Source organism: Cimex lectularius, unplaced genomic scaffold (genome assembly GCF_000648675.2).
Source record: "Cimex lectularius strain Harlan isolate CLEC.00 unplaced genomic scaffold, Clec_2.1 scaffold35, whole genome shotgun sequence".
NCBI classification, from domain to species: Eukaryota; Metazoa; Arthropoda; class Insecta; order Hemiptera; family Cimicidae; genus Cimex; species Cimex lectularius.
Window position 1 is genome coordinate 791,905 of NW_019392746.1, and position 18,635 is coordinate 810,539.

The 18,635-nt window shown below is 30.7% G+C and overlaps 1 protein-coding gene across 10 annotated transcripts in view; it reads right to left on the reverse strand.

The window, feature by feature from the left end:
• LOC106669293 (golgin subfamily B member 1-like) overlaps positions 1-18,635 on the reverse strand; it is a 37,702-nt gene that overhangs the window by 10,416 nt on the left and 8,651 nt on the right. For 3 of the 10 annotated variants that reach the window (XM_024227166.1, XM_014398652.2, XM_014398656.2), the window contains 51 exons: positions 18,215-18,274; positions 18,084-18,143; positions 17,946-18,011; positions 17,828-17,887; positions 17,700-17,765; positions 17,469-17,552; positions 17,281-17,364; positions 17,058-17,144; positions 16,842-16,925; positions 16,630-16,707; positions 15,975-16,031; positions 15,832-15,918; positions 15,670-15,756; positions 15,493-15,582; positions 15,344-15,430; positions 15,145-15,282; positions 15,011-15,085; positions 14,870-14,953; positions 14,723-14,803; positions 14,428-14,523; positions 14,216-14,344; positions 14,047-14,139; positions 13,248-13,346; positions 13,079-13,168; positions 12,921-13,010; positions 12,746-12,838; positions 12,586-12,675; positions 12,426-12,518; positions 12,267-12,350; positions 12,093-12,203; positions 11,651-11,743; positions 11,506-11,580; positions 11,351-11,443; positions 11,206-11,289; positions 11,088-11,144; positions 10,928-11,026; positions 10,784-10,858; positions 10,630-10,713; positions 10,461-10,529; positions 10,294-10,386; positions 10,133-10,231; positions 9,981-10,073; positions 9,827-9,922; positions 9,680-9,763; positions 9,479-9,538; positions 2,660-2,722; positions 2,510-2,588; positions 2,394-2,442; positions 2,178-2,334; positions 2,034-2,111; positions 1,850-1,969 (listed from right to left, as the gene is read on the reverse strand). In XM_024227166.1, the coding sequence (XP_024082934.1) occupies positions 1,850-1,969; positions 2,034-2,111; positions 2,178-2,334; positions 2,394-2,442; positions 2,510-2,588; positions 2,660-2,722; positions 9,479-9,538; positions 9,680-9,763; positions 9,827-9,922; positions 9,981-10,073; positions 10,133-10,231; positions 10,294-10,386; positions 10,461-10,529; positions 10,630-10,713; positions 10,784-10,858; positions 10,928-11,026; positions 11,088-11,144; positions 11,206-11,289; positions 11,351-11,443; positions 11,506-11,580; positions 11,651-11,743; positions 12,093-12,203; positions 12,267-12,350; positions 12,426-12,518; positions 12,586-12,675; positions 12,746-12,838; positions 12,921-13,010; positions 13,079-13,168; positions 13,248-13,346; positions 14,047-14,139; positions 14,216-14,344; positions 14,428-14,523; positions 14,723-14,803; positions 14,870-14,953; positions 15,011-15,085; positions 15,145-15,282; positions 15,344-15,430; positions 15,493-15,582; positions 15,670-15,756; positions 15,832-15,918; positions 15,975-16,031; positions 16,630-16,707; positions 16,842-16,925; positions 17,058-17,144; positions 17,281-17,364; positions 17,469-17,552; positions 17,700-17,765; positions 17,828-17,887; positions 17,946-18,011; positions 18,084-18,143; positions 18,215-18,274 (4,383 nt within the window). The remainder of the gene's footprint in view (positions 1-1,849; positions 1,970-2,033; positions 2,112-2,177; positions 2,335-2,393; positions 2,443-2,509; positions 2,589-2,659; positions 2,723-9,478; positions 9,539-9,679; positions 9,764-9,826; positions 9,923-9,980; positions 10,074-10,132; positions 10,232-10,293; positions 10,387-10,460; positions 10,530-10,629; positions 10,714-10,783; positions 10,859-10,927; positions 11,027-11,087; positions 11,145-11,205; positions 11,290-11,350; positions 11,444-11,505; positions 11,581-11,650; positions 11,744-12,092; positions 12,204-12,266; positions 12,351-12,425; positions 12,519-12,585; positions 12,676-12,745; positions 12,839-12,920; positions 13,011-13,078; positions 13,169-13,247; positions 13,347-14,046; positions 14,140-14,215; positions 14,345-14,427; positions 14,524-14,722; positions 14,804-14,869; positions 14,954-15,010; positions 15,086-15,144; positions 15,283-15,343; positions 15,431-15,492; positions 15,583-15,669; positions 15,757-15,831; positions 15,919-15,974; positions 16,032-16,629; positions 16,708-16,841; positions 16,926-17,057; positions 17,145-17,280; positions 17,365-17,468; positions 17,553-17,699; positions 17,766-17,827; positions 17,888-17,945; positions 18,012-18,083; positions 18,144-18,214; positions 18,275-18,635) is intronic. The other 7 variants (XM_014398655.2, XM_014398654.2, XM_024227165.1 and 4 more) reach the window with 7 other exon arrangements.

The following is an 18,635-nucleotide window of genomic DNA, read 5'->3' on the forward strand; positions in this document are numbered from 1 at the left end:
TCAGCCCCTCACTTTGGAGGATTATGGGAGGCGGTGGTAAAGTCACAGAAAAATCACCTCATTCAAGTTTTGGACCATCAACCATTAACTTTTGAAGAGTTGTGCACCGTGGCTATCAAGATTGAAGCAATTCTAAATTCACACCCTCTCTACATGATGTCATTCGATCCCGACGATTATTCTATGTTGACACCTGGACATTTTTTAGTCGGCGACGCCCTAGTATCATTGCCTCAATATGATTGGACGGATCGCGTGCCACATATGCTGACTCGATGGTAATTCCTGCAAAAATGTGTGGCAGATATCTGGAAAAAATGGCGACTGGAGTATCTGACCACTCTACAGCAACGTACGAAATGGCAACGGCAGACCGACAACATGGCTCTTGGAACGCTTGTTGTTATGCGTGACGCACAAGTACATCCCTTATCATAGCCTGTCGGACGCATCATTGAGCAGTACCCCGATAAGGATGGGGTGGTACGAGTTGTGCGCATAAAAACGCCCTCAGGAGAATATACGCGTCCGGTTACACGTCTATCTCCTCTGCTCCCTGAACCCTGAATCTTTCCAATCCTGTTCTTCCACTCTGCAAGTCTCATTTCTCTTAGTGAAATTTCTATTGAAATTTGGTGGGCGGTATGTTTATGCCGGAGAGAATTTTATTAATTTTTTTTTTAAATTTTGTTTATTTGTTCAAATATCCATGGAGATGAAAAACAAAAAAAAAGGTCTCAGGGTCCAGCTGGTCAGTTAGTATTGGAGAGTGGACGAACGCGTTTGTTTAATTCTTTTTTTTATCTCGATTTGTAATCGAAGTTACAATTTACGAGTACCCTATTATTTAAAACCAAGTTTTTTTTGTATAGTTTGATTAATTTTCTGTAATAAGTCTGTCACTATTCTCTTTAATCTATTGACCCTCGCCAGGTCACTTTGTTGTTCAACTTATGTAAATTAAATTAACTTTATCGTCCAATGTATGTATATCATATTAATTTAATTTAGTTTAATTTAATCTATATTTCTTCACATCGCATCCTGATTCTGACAGGGAGTCAACGTGAAGGAACATGTTCCGGCGAACTAGCAAAGGTAAGGAGTGTTGCTGCCAATTAAGGATAGCCCCTTCTTCCAACACAGATGGTGTTAGTAATGCTCATCATATCATGCAATGGCCTCATTTCTAGGCTGATTCTAAAACTACGGAAAGGATGGAGCCATAATCAGAGCAGCAATAAGTTATGCTATTTTTAAGGTTTTAATTGCAAATCAATAATTGCCAATACATATAAAACAGTCCCATGACTGACAGACAACGCCCAAACCAAACTGCTGGATTTAAAAGGATGAAATTTCAACAGTGCATTCCTATAATTACAAGGATAGTCTCTAAGAAAGGATTTTTGAAATTCCATCCCTAAGGGGATCACATGGACAATTTTTACCATGTGTAGACTGAAGTGAGGTGAAGAAGAGAAGAATTTGAGAGACGAGACATATATTAGAAAGCCATACTAACACTCTGCAACGCATTAGAAAAGTTAAAAAAAAATGAAAACAGTGTGGAGAAGTCACGGGTAAAAGCTAGTACATATTTTGTTTTTTAAACCCCTATACTTTATTTATTTACTTGTTTATGTAAGTTTATAATAATAATATACATCTTTCTAAACTAGAAATTGCTCGTTAACACAGAAGGCTGCTAGTTACAGAAGAATTTTTTTTTGTAAACTGGTCATTTCATGCAATCATCCACAATAATAAACACAAACCAACAATTGCCAAACACCACCAGGCAAACATATAAAACAAAAACTAGCAATAACAAAATATTAAACCTTACATCAAGACTCTTTTTCAGCTCTGCTTCTCTTTTAATCCATCTGTTTTCATTTAATTCCCGCTTCACCTCTTCATCAGTGTATTTATTTTTGTAATATTGGCATTCTTTTTTAATTTTATTCTAAAATGTGATTCTTATTATTAAACAACCATTTGTACAGACTTTTCCAAGCAGGTTTACTTACATTTTCATTTACTACCCTCTCATAATTATCATTTAACGTGTTCATTTTCAACTGTAATATTTCAATTTCGGACATCACCTAAAATACAAAGCTCTCGTTAGAATATTATCAATCCTAATAATACAGTTTTAAAAAAGTACAGACCATTTTTTCACTTTTCATGCACTGCAATTCGTAAGTTGTAAATTCTGCTAATTCCAAAAGTTCTTGCTCTAAGTGCTTTTTCAACTCCTCGGTTTTTTTCAATTTATCTTTTAGTTTAGCAGCAGGAGTTTCCATCACACAAGTCGATTTCTCACTACTACAATAATATAATTATGCCAATAGATTCTTAACTTCAATTATTTTTAGCTCTATTACCTAGGGGTAAGTGGCTTTGAATCTGTAGTGCACCTTTCAGCTGGATTAGCTAAATTTAGGGCAAGAATTAGTTTTTTTTCTTTTTAATTTATTTATTTCAATTATTGGATACTAACCACTGTTGCTTTCATTAGAAACTTCAAACAATGGCTCCATCTCTGTGATATTTATTCCTAAGACATTTCTGCTCTTTAACTATACGAGGGAAACATGCTGTTTAGAATTGTATTAAATATTAAAATTAAATTACAAATTTAAACACTTGCTTGGTTATTTTGCTCTTCTTTTGACTTATGCAACTTGTAATCCTTCACTGGTGTGGATGTTACCTATTTACGAAAAAATCCCTTAAGACAATTTTTACTAATATTTAAAAACAACCTAAACTGATAATTTGTAAGCAAACCTACTAAAAATTGTCTGGGAAAATTTTTAGTAATATATATATGGGGTCCCAAGTTCCCCACTTATTTTTCCTAATAGAATTGTGATGAAGAAATATATTTTTAAAAGGGGCTTTTTTTTAAATTCTAGGATTCTTGGCAATTTAAAAAAATCCTTCTTTTCAATAACTTACATTATTGTGTATTGATGCTAGTTTAAAAAGACTAGGACAGTGCACTGTCTTTTTAAATTTTATCATTTTATTTCACTCTAAAGGCTTTGTTACGGTCTCTTTCAAAAGCCACGGTATTCTGGAATAACAGCCGCAATGGTTAAGGCGTTAACCATGTCTGTTGGTTTTCATTTTGTACAGTAAAAATCGTTTAAATGAACACCGGATGTAAAAACATATCGATTATAAGAATGAAATTTCTAGTTCCTAGCCAGCTTTAATGCAACTTAATATATAAAATATCTGGTTAAAGAACATCGTTAGTAAGAACATATCGCTTTTAGTGACCTAAAGTTATTGAATTTCTGAGAAAACAAACCTTTTGTAAAAACTTCATGAGAAAATAACAGCAGAAAATAAACACTTCAAAACTGGGCTCAAGATTTGCCCATTGAAAACAGTTTTCTTCAAGGATATGAAGACGTAGACTTGAGTCTTACAACCCATGGAATCATCACAGATGAAGAAATTGTTGCAGGGGTCAAAGCAGAAGAAAATGATTTAGAAGATGACAATGCCATAACAGATGAATCAAGCGAATTTTCGTGCCCCACTTTGAAGGAAATGTTCTCAGCTATACATGTGGTAAATAAATTTTTAACATGTAATGACAACTTTGCAGAGGAATCTATGAAAATGACAGTGAAAGAACTTCTATAGAGAAGAAATTCTATAAACCATTATAGAAAATGCTTTTTACATTCATTAAAAAAAAATACAGAATATTTTTCAGTTAAAATTTTTGTGATTAATCTTTTTGTTTTTCATCTTAAAACCTAAACAATGATAATTAAACAGGGCTTGAAATTCGCAAACGCTTTTTAGTTCCAAACTTGTTACTAAATAGGATTGCTAATTTCAACCCCTAAAAGTAGTTCCAGAGGAATGACTGAAAGAGCCTTCAACTTTCAAAAAATTGATCAATAATTAAACAGAAAAAAATTGATTACCAGATATGGCAACTATCGGGCTTAAGAACCAAGTTCAGACGATCCCTTGGATGTTCTTATAAACGATTTTTACTGTAGTTTGTTGTAAATTGTTTTTCCAACATTGTAAAGCACTTCTATTGATAATTGCACTGTTGTATAACATGAAAATAATTTGTTTTGGAAGTTGAAACAGTTTGGCACTGAAAGACCTCTATAATTTTTTTTGTATTTTATTTATTTTTTTAAATATGTTATCATTTTACTAAGTCATATATCTCTTTAGATAAGTAGTGTTTAATTTTTTGTTCATAAAAATATCCAGGGCGAATTTTTTTACTTTTTCATCACAATTTTTTTTTTTTTTTGCGTTATGAACTATGCATATTAGCCATGTGACAAATTCGTATATGTGTGTTCAAATTTGGGGGGTTATTGGGAAAAAAGGGCCAGGGGCAACGGTGGGAATCGAACCCACGACCGCGGCGTGAGAGTCTCTCATGCTAACCACTCGGCTACCGCGGTCCCCTCATCACAATTTTAAACCAGAAAAGAAACATCAAAACGCGTTAAAAAAAAAAAAAAAAATGTAATACAAAGATGGGATGAAGGGGTGTCAGTGGCTACAACTGTTTAGGCATTGATACGGTGCTCATCACTGTAAGGTAAAGATCCTGGGTTCAAATCCTGTGGACCTGCATTCGAACTCGACATTTACTTACAAGTGGGCTTTTTTCCAAAAACACCAGCACTCTAACCTCATAGTTGAAATACCCTTGTGTACAATAATAATAATAATAATATTGACCATGTAGCCGTGTATTCAATTCATAACCCCTGGATTTGTCTTACTTCTAAAAAGCATAAAGATAAAACATATTATAGCAGGATAATGGCGACTGGGTGGTTGAGTGGTTAGGACATCTAACTTGTATTGTGATGCTAGTGGTCCTGGGTTCAAATCTTAGCATAGCCCATGCATTTTTAATTTATATTTGTATAAAAAATGTATTGTAACATGGTTTGACCCCACGTCTGTGACAGAGAACTGTCTGACTTTAAGCCTTTCTGTATGACAAGAATAACTTTCCTTTACTTTCTTCTACTTTTCTTATGGCATAATATCTTGTAGCATCCATACAATTATTTCTTAAGCCCAAGTGCACATTTGTTTGTGAATTTATCACAAAAATAGAAGAAAAGAAAATCCAAAATTATTGTATATTTTCAATTTTTTTTTTTTCTGCAGATTAGCCTAGCTCCCCACTGATGATGGTGAAGCACATCAGTCAGATCACAACCGTGAGGATAGGACAACTAAAATTGATCGGATATGAAAAACTTCACAATTATTCTTTGTTTGGTACTTTTCCTCTAATGGAATGGCCAACATTTCTAACTCGCTATTCCCCCCCCCCCATTCTTACTGTGCTATATTGGAATAACATGCTAACTTGTTAGATGGGTGAAAGGCATGCCAGTAGTCAAAATATGAAAGAAGTGCATAAAAGTGTGCTCGTATTAGGTTTAAGACTAACTTTAATTATATTTGAATCTAGCAAACAAAAAATTAAATTACTGGTTGAGGTTTTAATTTAAATAATTTTTATCTAATCAGTCATCATATTCCGAGTTATATAAACAATAATCTAATATTTTGATCTGCTATAATTAAGTTTGACTGGAAAAAAGAAGATAGTATTCCTGATCAGGAATCGAGGCAAAGGAATTCATGAAGTACCTGGAGGTGAGGCATCCCGGCTTACAACAAAGCTAACGTAGGAGGATCTAAAACCAGCAAAAGAAAGCTCCTCATGTCTGTCACTCATTCAATTATAAATGGTTGTGAAGAAGTTCAAAACAACAAGTATAGAAATTCGTGCTAGTGTCAGCCTTGAAAAGGGGAGTCGTCCAAATAGTTAGCTCTTATCACACAGTACTTGAACCCGGTGGTGGTTACAGGGGTAATTTTATTAAGGGTATTTTGTGTGGTGATTAGTGACCGTTAGTCGATGATTCCAATGTTCTGAAGATTTTTAAACTAATGTCTGTTGCTTCAACTTGTTCTCCAATGTATTTTTAAAAGTTGTTCTGCAATGTCAACATTATCAATGTTTTATGACGAATTTTTCTTCAGGTGGGTTGGAATCCCTCACACTGAGGTCTTGATGAATATCGCCCTTAATCAAGTGCAAAAAATTGCCAAGCATTAATTGACATTCTAAAATAATTTAAAAAATTTTGGTTCATAATCACTTAATTTTGGGTAGAGTAACAAACATACTATTTGTGAATTTATCTCTTCAAATAGGATGGACCTAATACTTCTTTTGTCGTTATGGTTTACAGTGGCAATAAAGAAAATACTACCACAGACAAAAGACTTCTTTGATTTCCATTGTAAAATTGCTCTTCTCCAAGCGCTCCATGTTTTCGGCACAAGTCACACAATCCAATGCCCCATATGTACTAAGCCTTAATGGCAGCATAAAGAAAGCAAATTTATGAAAGGAAAGCAGAAGTACACATTGAAAAAAACAGCAAAGGAGATTAAAAAAGCCATGAAATTTGAGAGGAGGGGGTTACCTTAAACAATTTTCAATGCGGCAAGGATTCCAATTAGTCAAAGTAGGGAGTCTAGCTTGCCAATATGGTGATTTGCCAAAGGGGAATGCCAATCATACATTCTCCTAATTTAGCAGATGGCTCAAGGAAAGGTAGAAAATTTAAAATCACTGGTAAAGGATACGGTTGTTTCTACATAAGCGTACCCTGAGGATGAAAAAGAAGAAGCAGCTTGCTTAATGGTGGAGAACATTAACAACAATGGAACCCATCAGAGTTAAGCAGGCGTCATACTGAAGTAATATCTTTTGGTAGGCCTATGATGGCTTCATGATTGAAAAGTGCATTTTAGTGTTTTCCTGCTTAAAAAAATATTCTGCTTTTCTTTCTACAATCTACCAAAAGAACAAACTTTCATTGGTGATGATTACTTAAAAACAAAACATAACATACGTAACAACTAAACAACCCATATAATCAACTTTTTAAAAATAATGTAAAGCTTGTAGGTCTTATTTAACTACAAGGAGACGTGTCGTTCTGGAATGACTCCAGTATATGAGGTAGCCAAAAATATTCTGCTTTACTGTCTCCTATCTTCTAAAAGAACAACCCTTAATTGGTGATGATTACTTAAAAACAAAACATAACGTACGTAGCGACTAAACAACCCATATAATCAACTTTTAAACTATAATTTAAAGCTTGTAGGTCTTTTTTAACTAAAGGAGACTTGTGTTGTTCTGGAACATGAGGAAGCCTTAAATCATAGAAATGGTGAATGATGGAGTGAGTGCGGTGTTCAATCCTTTTTTAAAAAGATAGTTCTTACATTAAGTTGTTTTCCAATGATCCGGATTTCAAGCCCTTAGCTAATCGTCAGGTTGAAGGATTCTATGTTCCACATCTCTCAACATGAATTGTAAAAGTGAACCCGCTGATCCCCCTGCCAACGCAACGTTCCAATGAGAAGCTGGTTTTATAATGGCGCTCAATTTGAACATGCAAAAAGTGGGAATTATAACACAGGAAATATTAAAACTAATTAATTCTCTACATCGTAATATAAATTTTACATTGGAAATTAACAAAGATGGTTGTTTGAACTTTTTAGACCTAAAATTGCCCATAATAAACAACCTAATAGAAATAGACATATATAGAAACCCCACAACTACAGACACTATGATTCCAGCGGATTCTTCCCACCCACGGTCCCAAAAGGCTTATGGTTTCATTTGGCTCATAGACCATATGTTAAAACTTCCATTAACACCTGCTAACTATAAAAAAGAATTAGAAACTATTAAAAACTTAGCAAAAACAATGGGTATCTAGAAATATTTATTGATAGGTTGCTAGTTAAAAGAATAAAAAAATTAACTTTAAAAGAATCAACAACAGGTCTCAGCCACCCCACCATAAATGAATCATTAGGTTTCCGTTGTTTATCATACATTGGTGAATTATCGGGAAAAGTTAGTAAGATTTTAAACGAGGTTTTAGAATCGCTTTTAGAAGTATGGGTTCACTTAAAAACATCCTCTCAAAACCTAAAGACAAGGTAGAAAACTTAGCAAAAGGCAGGGTTTACCAACTCAATTGTAATGATTGTGAATATATAGGGCAAAGCGGTAGAGAAATAAAAATGAGAATAAAAGAACACTTGCTTAAATCGAACAAATTTTTGGAATTTAAGGACCATCTAAAAGAAACAAAACATAATTTCAATTCAAATTTAAATACAATAGTGTTACATAGTTTCAACAAAGGGAGAGAACTAGATTGGTTTGGGAAATTTGAATTTAAAAAATGTAAAATTGAACATGGAGATAAATGCATTAGTAATATAATAATTTTGATCATCACCTCCCATTTTAAATATGTACATAAATAATATTAAACGTACAAATAATTAAATTAATTATTTTAATCATTATTATTTTTATAATAATTTAATAATATTAAGGTATTATTCTAATTTTTTATCTTTTATCTTTAATCACTAATTTATAATTAATTTCCTACAGTATTTACTTGTATTTTAATTCCCGCTTTTCACACGTTCAAATTGAGCACCATTAAAAAACCAGCTTCTCAGTGGAGCGACGGCGTTGGCGTTGACGGGAGTATCGGCGGGTTCACTTTTGCAATCGAGAGATATGGTTGTAGAAATCCTTCAACCTGACAATGAGATAAGGGCTCGAAATCCGGATCGTTGGAAAACAACTTAATGTGAATAAGAACTCTTTTTTACAAAAAGGCCTTAAATTATTATTCTGGAATGTTTGTGAAAAAGGCAGTTTATGATCATAGGCAAAAATGATCGGACGACCAAATTATAAATTTCTTGCTCAAATTTAAAGTTGGTTAAACATTTGTGGTACGGTTAATTCTCTTATTGATATAAAAGGAGTCGCAAGGAACTTGGAACACCACCCTATACTTATTTTAACTTGTTTTATCTATTATATTCAATCAGACTGCTAGATACCTCAACTGATACTATAAATGACCTGAAGTCATTGATCATTACTTTAAGATAAGAAATCAGAGCTGGTCTAAATGTTTGAAATATGTGAATATGCAATAAAAAATGTGAATGATATAAATTTAAATTATAAGTGAAACATGTGATAAAAGTAAAATCATAAAAAGTAGTGTAATTTACGAAAAGTTAAACTTACATTTTGATCTGATTCTTTTAAATGTGAATTCATGTCAACTATAGGGATGACTTACTTTTCTCTTTTGTAATGAAAACTTTTGATCGAAGACAAAATGTAAACCGATAATTACTGTTCTAATAGCTTGATACTACAGATTGATGAACTGTAAGTAACAACGTTGCAAGAATCAACGCAGGCAACAATCCAAGAAGAGTAATAATTTTTAAACTAATTTCGACAACCAAATGAGAAATTATCCTTTATGTTACACATAAAGAATGTTTATAAAAAATTTCAAAAACTAACCTTTTTCTTTTTTTTTACACCAGACTTTTCTAGATTGAGTTCAAATGACTGATTGAGTTTCTGAAAATCCAAAAGACAAAAAAAAAGGATTATAAATATATTCTAATAAAACAATTTCCTTTCAAAAGTAAATGTTGAAGAATATGAAATTATTAGAATTAAATTTATATATACCAAGAAGCGACCATCGCAACAACTTACCTCAAATTCATTCGAATGATCAATGATCATAGATTCATTCTTGGTACTTTCCAAAACTGAGTAATGTAATGAATCGTCTAGTGTCTAAAATTAAAAATAATTCCACAATAACATTTTAAACAAATAAAAATGTAAAACAAATATTACCTCTGATTTTTTTTCTGTCTGTTGAATATCCGTGGGTTCATGTTTTGTTCTATCCACAACAGAGAGGTCCAATGTTGTTTCTTCTATATTTTGACCCTAATATAATAATAAATGGCATAAAAATGAGTTGACACAAAAATTGTATGGAACTAACCTCATTCAATTCTGCCAATAGTTCAGTTATGGATTCGTTTTTAGTTCTTTCCAACACTGTGTAATGCAATGAAGATTCATCTAATGTACTATGCTAAAAAAACAAAAAGCGGAATAAAAATAATTTCAGGATAAAAAAAAAAATTAACATACTATGGATTTCTTTGTTGATGACGGTTGATAGTCATACATTATTGCCTCATTCTTAGTCATACTGATGATGGAGAAATCCAATGTTGTGTCCTCGATTTTCTGATAAAATTCAAACATTTAATTAGAAACAAAAAAATAACAGAATAATTTATTAAATTTACCTCAGGAACAGATTCTGTCAATAGTTCAGCATTTGTTTCGTTTTGACTTCTTTCAAAAACTGAACAATGCAATGATTCATCCAATAGCTTTTTCTAAATTGGTGAATAAATGAAAAATCAAATAAGTAATGTTTAACAATGATTATCGTGTAGTTAAGAAAATTTACCTCAATTTTTTTCTCACCCGACTGCTCAATCATTGAATAATGCAATGATGATTCATCCAATAGCTGTCGCTAAAACAAATATTTCCACAATAATTTTGAAATTTAAAAAATAAATAAATAAAATAAATCTATCTATAACTATCTTGGTTAAGATGTAAGAATAACTAACGTCTGATTTTATATTCTCCATATTTTCAATCTTAGCCTTATCCATGGTAGAAAGATCCAATGGAGTTTCTTCCAAATTCTGATCCTGAAATATTCAGCAATGAAATTTTTGATCAGTTAAAAAAAGGAAACAAAATTAGCTGGGTCTAACGCACCTGAGAATCAATATTTGTTGGCTTGTTTTTCATATTTTCCAGTACAGAGTAATGCAATGAGGATTCATTGAACACCTATTAAAATATCCCATGTAAAATTAATACAACACAATTATTTTTATTGGATCAAACAAGAGAACATACCTCAGAATTTATCTCTGTTGTTTGTTGAATGTCCATAGGTTCACTCTTAGTTTTATCAATGACAGAAAGATCCAATGACATTTCATCTTTGACTCCTTGCTAAATTAAAACAGTGAATATTGAAATGCTGCAAATATTTATGATAACTTGGAAAACTCACCTCTTGAAATTCAATTAACTTTTCAACCTCTGTTAATGTTGATTCATCAAATAAGAGCTAGAATGAAAACATCCATAATAAAATAAAATATAATTTATGAAGGAAAAAATGAACAGACCTCAATATTTTTTGTTGTCAAATGATGAACCTCCACAGGTTCTTTCTTAGTTCTGTCGACGATAGAGAAATCCAATATTATTTTCTGAAACGAAAGATTCAACAATAATATCGCATAAAGATCTAAGGATAAATAGAGAACTCACCTCAGAATCTGTTACAGGTTCAATATTAACAGATTCATTTTTAGTTCTTTCTAAAACTGAGCAGTGCAATGATGATCCATCCAAAAGCTTCTGCTGAAATGGACATATTTTAGTTTAAAATAATTAAACAAATAATGTTAAATGTTGACATTTACAGAATTTTCCTTAGTGGAAGATGCAGCACTTTCCAAAGTTGAGTAATGCAATGAAGATTCTTCAAATGGGAAATGCTAAAATCAAAATAATATCATGATGATATGTTATATAATTACAAGTCTAAATAAAAATTAAAAAACTAACCTCAGACTTTTTTTCTGTTAATTGCTGTACTTCCATGTGGCCATTATTAGCCTTCTCCTCGATGGAGTTTGGCAAAGATATATCCTCCAAAGGCTGAAAATTCAAATAAAATGATGAAATATGCCACAATTATTAAATAATTGTACAAAATTAATTTAATTTAGACAAATTGTTCAGCGGTTTGCTTTTAAATTTTAATTTTTACCAAAACTAAGTAACACCAGTTCTACTTGTGGCTAGAATGAGAATATTTCTGTAATGGCCGATAAGGCCAAAATTATAGTATGGATATTTAAAAGCAAAACTAACCTCAGTTTTTGTTAGTATTTTCCAAAACTGAGCAATATTATAGAAATTCATTCCAAAATTCAAGTTAAAATATTCTAACAAGAAATGAATAAAAACAACTGATACAGTTATAAAAACAAAAAACAAACATTACCTTTGAATTGCTTTCTGCCAATTGTTGAACATCTAATGATGCTACATTGGTCCTTTCCAAAAGTGGATTCTCTAATGTGTCCTCGTTCCCAATGATTGAGGGCTCAAATATCTAATAATATAATAAAGGTTAATAAAAAAACAAAAAACAAATCAAACTTATATATAAATAGACCTCTAGTTTTTCTTTTGACAAATCTTGTACTTTCATGGATTCATTAATTTCTAACGCTGGATAATTAAATGACATTTCCTGTTGCTAAAATATTACAAAAATAAATTACAATAAAATAAAGATGCTATACTTTATTCAGTACTTTGATCCAAAGCTCACCAAAGTATTTAATTCAGCAACCATTTCAGTCTCTTCAAAATCTTCATTATTTGTTTCTGAAGCTGAGTGATGCAATGAGGATTCATCTAATTGCTGATAGTAGGACAAAATCATATTAAAAATGAGAATAAATGAATACAAATATTATATAATAATAAACCTCTGATTTTTCTTCTAATTGTTCAACTTTCATGGATTCGTTGATTTCTAAAACTGGACTATTAAATGATGTTTCCTCCAATATGTTTTGCTAAATTAATAAAAATTTATTATTTTATGTACTTTTATTTTGTTATACAAAATCAGTTAAAAAAATTTACCGAGACATATAACTCATCGGCCTTTTTAGCATCCATAGAGACATCCTTATTTCTTTCAAGAAGTGAGTAATGCAATGAGGAATCATCTAAAAGCTAAGAAAAAGAAAAACAAAAGAAAAGTTGTCATTGGAAACATCATACAATTAATATTTATCGTGGTAAAAATGAAACGAACTTCAGATTTTTCAGCCAATTGTTGAACTTTCATTGATTCAGCCAAACTTGTTTCTAAAACTGAACGATCTATTTCCTCCAATGCTTTAGGCTGAATATAAATAATTAAATATATATTAATATTACAAGCAATATAGCAGATAACAATTAAAAACTCACCAAAACATTTAATTCTCCTGCTTTCTTAGTATCAACAAATCCCTTATCACTTTCCAGAAGTGAATAATGGAACGAGGAATCTTCCAATAACTGACGAAAAATATATGCATAGTTAAATTTATAAAAACGACATTTATTTACAACATAGTTAAAAATGAAAGAAACTTACTTCAGATTTATTTTCTGCCAAATGTTTGTCTTTTATAAATCCATCCATGCTCGTTTCTGCTTTACCTGCTTTAAGCGGTGTTTCTACAGAATATTCAGGCTGAAAAATGTCAGTAATATAAGGGAAAAAATTAATGTAGTTTAATATTTGTCTCAGTAATTAATAATTATAATCCAGTATTGTCCAAATTTCAGAGGAAACATCTAGCTGATGCTAGAGTAAAAAAACAAATCTTCTTAACCTTCAAATGTTCGCACTGGAGTAGTTTTGTATCCAAGAGCTTTTTTTTTCTTCTTAAACTGACCCCTCTACCCAGTTCTTATTTTAAGCTAACCTGTAAGGTAAGAACGAACAGGTTGCCATCCGTTGAGTGTTAGTGCATAATCAAGTCTCAAAGAGAGAAAGAGTGAGACAGAAACATCATTGGGGTACAAAACTACCCTGTCCAACATGTCATATTAGTTTTTTTTAAACATTTAATTTAATACATTTTTCATTTTAATGATTACCTATCCGGAAGTAAGAAGTTCAATTTATCGTTAGTTTTCCTAATTTGTTGAAATTGTAATAATTTATATACAGTTAATTTTTTAAATTAATGGTTGATTTTTTCTAATTTTGTGAAAGAATGCAAACTTTTTTTATGCGTAACATTTGTTTCCTATAAATTTTGTTAACAATATAACTATCAAAATCTAAATAACCAACAGGAATATTGTGTTTTAACGGAAGGCGAGGCAGCTCAAAGGTTATCAATCATTACCAAAGTAATTCATTAAGGGGGGGGGGACCACCATACCTCTAATGTTTTTTCAGGCGATTGACCAACTTTCATGGATTCATTCTTAATGTCTTCCAAAACCGAGTAACACAGTGATGATTCTTCCAGGATCTGTTAATAAAGTACAAATATACAAATAAGAGAATAAATAACAATATGCCTTGTTAAAAAAAAGAAAAAAAGTTACTTTGTAATCTTTCTCTGTCGATTGTTGGTTTATCATTGATTTATTCATAATACTTTCTAAAACTTCGTGGTTAAACGATTTATTTGTACTCTTCTCCAAAATGGACAGATTCAATGAGATATCAGCATTCTGTAATTAATGTTTTTTTAAATTGAAAGACAATGTAAAGAAACAAATATCATCATTATTTAAAAAAAATTAAATATTTTTACCTCAGATTTTATTATTTCAGTTGAATGCTCAATATTTTTGTGTTCATTTTTTGATAATTCCAAAATGGAATGATGTAGTGATTCATCCATCAGCTCCTGAAATTCAAAAAGTGTATACATTGAAACACTTTTATGGTTCCTAATTGTACTGTTAATAAAGCAACCAATTTTCTATGTACTGATCAGCTTTTTAAAAACACTTGCTGACAGTACAAAATTTTCTACAGGTTTTTAACATTTATAAGCTTTTAAAATATGAAAAAGATGCGTTCCAAATTAAAAAAGTTATAAAAACCTTATTTGTAATGGCTTCTGTTTCCCTGGGTGGTAAATTCTCTTTGTTTTGGTATAAATCTTGCGAATTCGAATCATTAAACTGAAATAACAAGTAAAAATTATGAGTATGAGTTATGAACTAAATAGTTTAATGTTTTCTTCAAACCTTGCTCTTTTGTGTTGGTGAATAAACATTTGATCCGTTTGTATCTGATTTTATCAAGGTGTGTTGTTCATTGATATTCTGGGGCTAAAATCATACTGATTAGTTCAAATAGGATTGCAACAATTTTCAATTAATACAAACCAGTAATGCGCATTTTTCATGATTGTTCTGCCTGAAAGATGAATCGCTCGAACCATCCACTGATAATTTACCACTCTAGAAAATTAAAAATGCAAAGCATAACAGAAAATATAAAAACATTTAAAAAATCATACTTTATTCAATTTTTCTTCGGCAGGTGGTTCAACCAATTTTTCATTACTTTCTTCTATCTTCAATTTGGGAGATTCATTCATATCAACCTTTTCATCAGTTTCCTCGCAATAAACACGCATACTACAATCCATCGATTCCTAAAATAAAAAATTAGACATAAAGAGATGCATTATTATCAGTGAAATTTGAAAGACAAACCTGATTATATTCAGATTCCAAATTGTCTACATCCTCAAAAGTTTCAAGATCATCTAATTTTAACTTTTTACAGAGAGGTTCATGAAGCTGAAATATAAAGATATTTTTTTAAAAATAACATCCTAAATGTGTACAAACTGCCTATATACCTGAATATCATTATCTTCCAACAAATGAATACTCTTAGAAGAAGTGTTTGCCTCTAACAATGATAAATGCAAACTGTCATCAACAGAGACCTAAAATTTGATTGATTAAAAAACAAGAATTGGAAAATGAGTTTTAGATCTATAAAAATAAAATGATTGTTAGGTAGTTAAACTAACCCCTGTCAAATTGCTAGCATCCTTTGGCAACTCGTCTTTATTTTCTGCAGTAACCGAGTTGTGCAAACTTTCATTAAGTTCTTGTATCTGAAGTTATAACATTATGTAAAATATACTTATACAAAAATATAAAACTAAAACAGAAGTGGAAAAAAGTCATACTTTAACCTCCTTCATGAAGTCAGATGTACTTTTAGAATGTTCAAGACTGTCCACTGGCAGTTCAGAATTTGCATTAGATGTTTGTACCTAAAAAGAAAATTTTTACATAAATATTTTACTTGGTGATGTTACTAAAAATTAACCTCTTGTTCTGTTACAATCAAATCATTTTTAAGAGGACTTCTTCCCGTACTATCACCCTGAAGACAAATAAGAAAACAAAATCAATAGAGTATTTTACACTTGTTTTAACCACAAAACGTTTAATCAATCAGTAAACAATTACATCAAAATCTGTCTATTTTAAATTTAACCCTCCAATGCCTATACTTTTGACAATGGCTTTCATGTGGTAGTCCATGCATTTTAATTTTGAATATGGATAAAGTACATTAAAGGGGTTTGACCTTTCATCAATGTTAACACCTCCTGTGTAACAGGAATTACTTTACTTTTTCTGTTATGTAAACACTAAAATTTTATAATTGTCTTGTATCTATTTTAAAACAGAATTAGCATATAATTCATCAATTTATTTTTATAGTTTTTGAAGAAATGTCATTCATTTTTATTAATTTTCTTCGATAAGAAGATTTTTTCTTTAATCTTGTGAGCTTTTTACAAAATTGTTATAAATTTTAAGGTGCTGAAGGGTTAAGATACAAAAATTTACAAATTTTGAAATCGTCTAAAATGTTTTTGGCCATTAAAAACCTTGTGTTAATTAGAACTTTGATATGGCTAACACTTTCAAAGAAATCAATCATAAAATTGCAAATATTGAAAAATGAATATTACCTCAAGGACAACTTCAGATTTAGTTTCACCGATTGTTCCCATACTTTGTTCTAATTCCAAAACTTCTAGTCGCTGAGGCTGAAATTTAGAAAAAAGCTTAGTATTAAGTAGAAGTATACCTAATTTTGATACATAATCAAGTTAGAAAGCATGTTATTTATTAACAAAACTTTCAAAAATATTTGAATAGATATGGAAAAATGCTATGTTACCTCAAGAACATCTTCAGTTTTAGTTTCACCGATTGTTAAATCTCCCATACTTTGATCTAAATCAAAGACTTCTATTCGCTGAGGCTGAAATTAAAAAAAAAAAGCTCAGCATTAAGTATATCTAATTTTGATACATAATGAAGTTCAAAAGCAATTATTTATTAACGATTTTAAAACTAAAAATAATTGAATAGACATAGAAAAATGCAAAGTTACCTCAAGAACAACACCATCAGATTTAGTTTCACCAATTGTTAAATCTACCATACTTTGATCTAAATCAAAGACTTCTATTTGCTGAGGCTGAAATAAAAAAAATAATAAAAAATCAGCATTTAGATTATTCATAATGCGATTAGAAAGATGTTATTTATTAACAATAAATAACAGATTTTAAAAGTAAAATGGAATAGACTGGAAAGTGTCTATTAAAAGTTACCTCAAGAATATCTTCAGCTTTAGTTTCACCAATTGTTAAATCTCCCATACTTTGGTCTAAATCCAAGATGTCTGATGGCTGAGGCTGAAATTAAAAAAAGAAAAAAAATGTTTAAAAAGTCAACAAAATTGAATTTGCTAACTGAATTATTTAATATATAATATATAATAAACAAAATTGAATGCTACCTCAAGAACATCCTCTGGCTTAGTTTCACTGGTTGCTAAATTTGCCCTACTTTGATCTAAACCCACTACTTCAGATAGCTGAAGCTGAAATAAAGAAGCACAGCTTAATTTATAAAGCATATTTCATCAACATATATTTTGAGGTGTATTAAGGTGATGTGATATTAGAATTAATTACATTTCTTATTCAACATAAAACATTATGTCTATATTTATTTCATATATACTTACATTATTGTCAATGGTAGATTCAACCAAACCATTTTCAGAGACTAAATTGAATTCTTCCTTTGCACACTATATATACATTAAAAAAATTAATTATCTATTGAAAATTAATTGGTACATGAATCACATACGTGGTTAGCACGGTCTTTTTCAATTAGTGCCTGAAAACCAATTTCTGCACAATCAAAACCCTAAAATACAAACACAATTATTAAACGGTAAAATTATAATGAATTTTTCAATACTAACATTTGCAGCTTCATTTGTTTGTGTTTCATTAGAGGAATTGTTTAAATCATTTTTAACTTCAGCATTCTAAAAACACAACAAAAAGAAATTAAAATATGTGAAAAAAATTGAATTAAAAAAATAAATATAAAAATGTACCAGAGTATCTGATTCCACTCCTTGTGCAAGCTGACGACTTGTCTCTCCAGATTCTACATTCTGAAATTATTTGTGTTGTTTTTAAGTCTCTTGGAAAAATAAAATTAAAGTAAAATATCTTTGCTTATTACCTTAATCTTTAATTGATTCGGATTTAAACTGGCACTCATTTCTTCTGTTATGGTAACAGCCTAAAAATAAAATGAAAACTAATTTGTTATTTCAATCAAAAGCTCAAAGAAACTTTATTAGTCTGAAAAACACACACACACACACACACACACACGAATACACACTGTTATCAGTCAGTTTAGTTTAGTTTAAAATCGTTTTCAGTATTAGAGGTATTGACGACTTTTTCACTTATGGACACTCTGGATGTGTCCACAGTATGGTCTTAATGAAGAAGAAAGCAACTTTAGTTGCTAATGTATTTAGTTGGTGTAAGCAATTAAATTTGTTTTCTTCTTCTTAAAAACCATACCTTGATACAGTGTTCACAAATAAAAAATTGTGCCTGAATTTTTCAACTATTCAATAAAAATTGCTAAT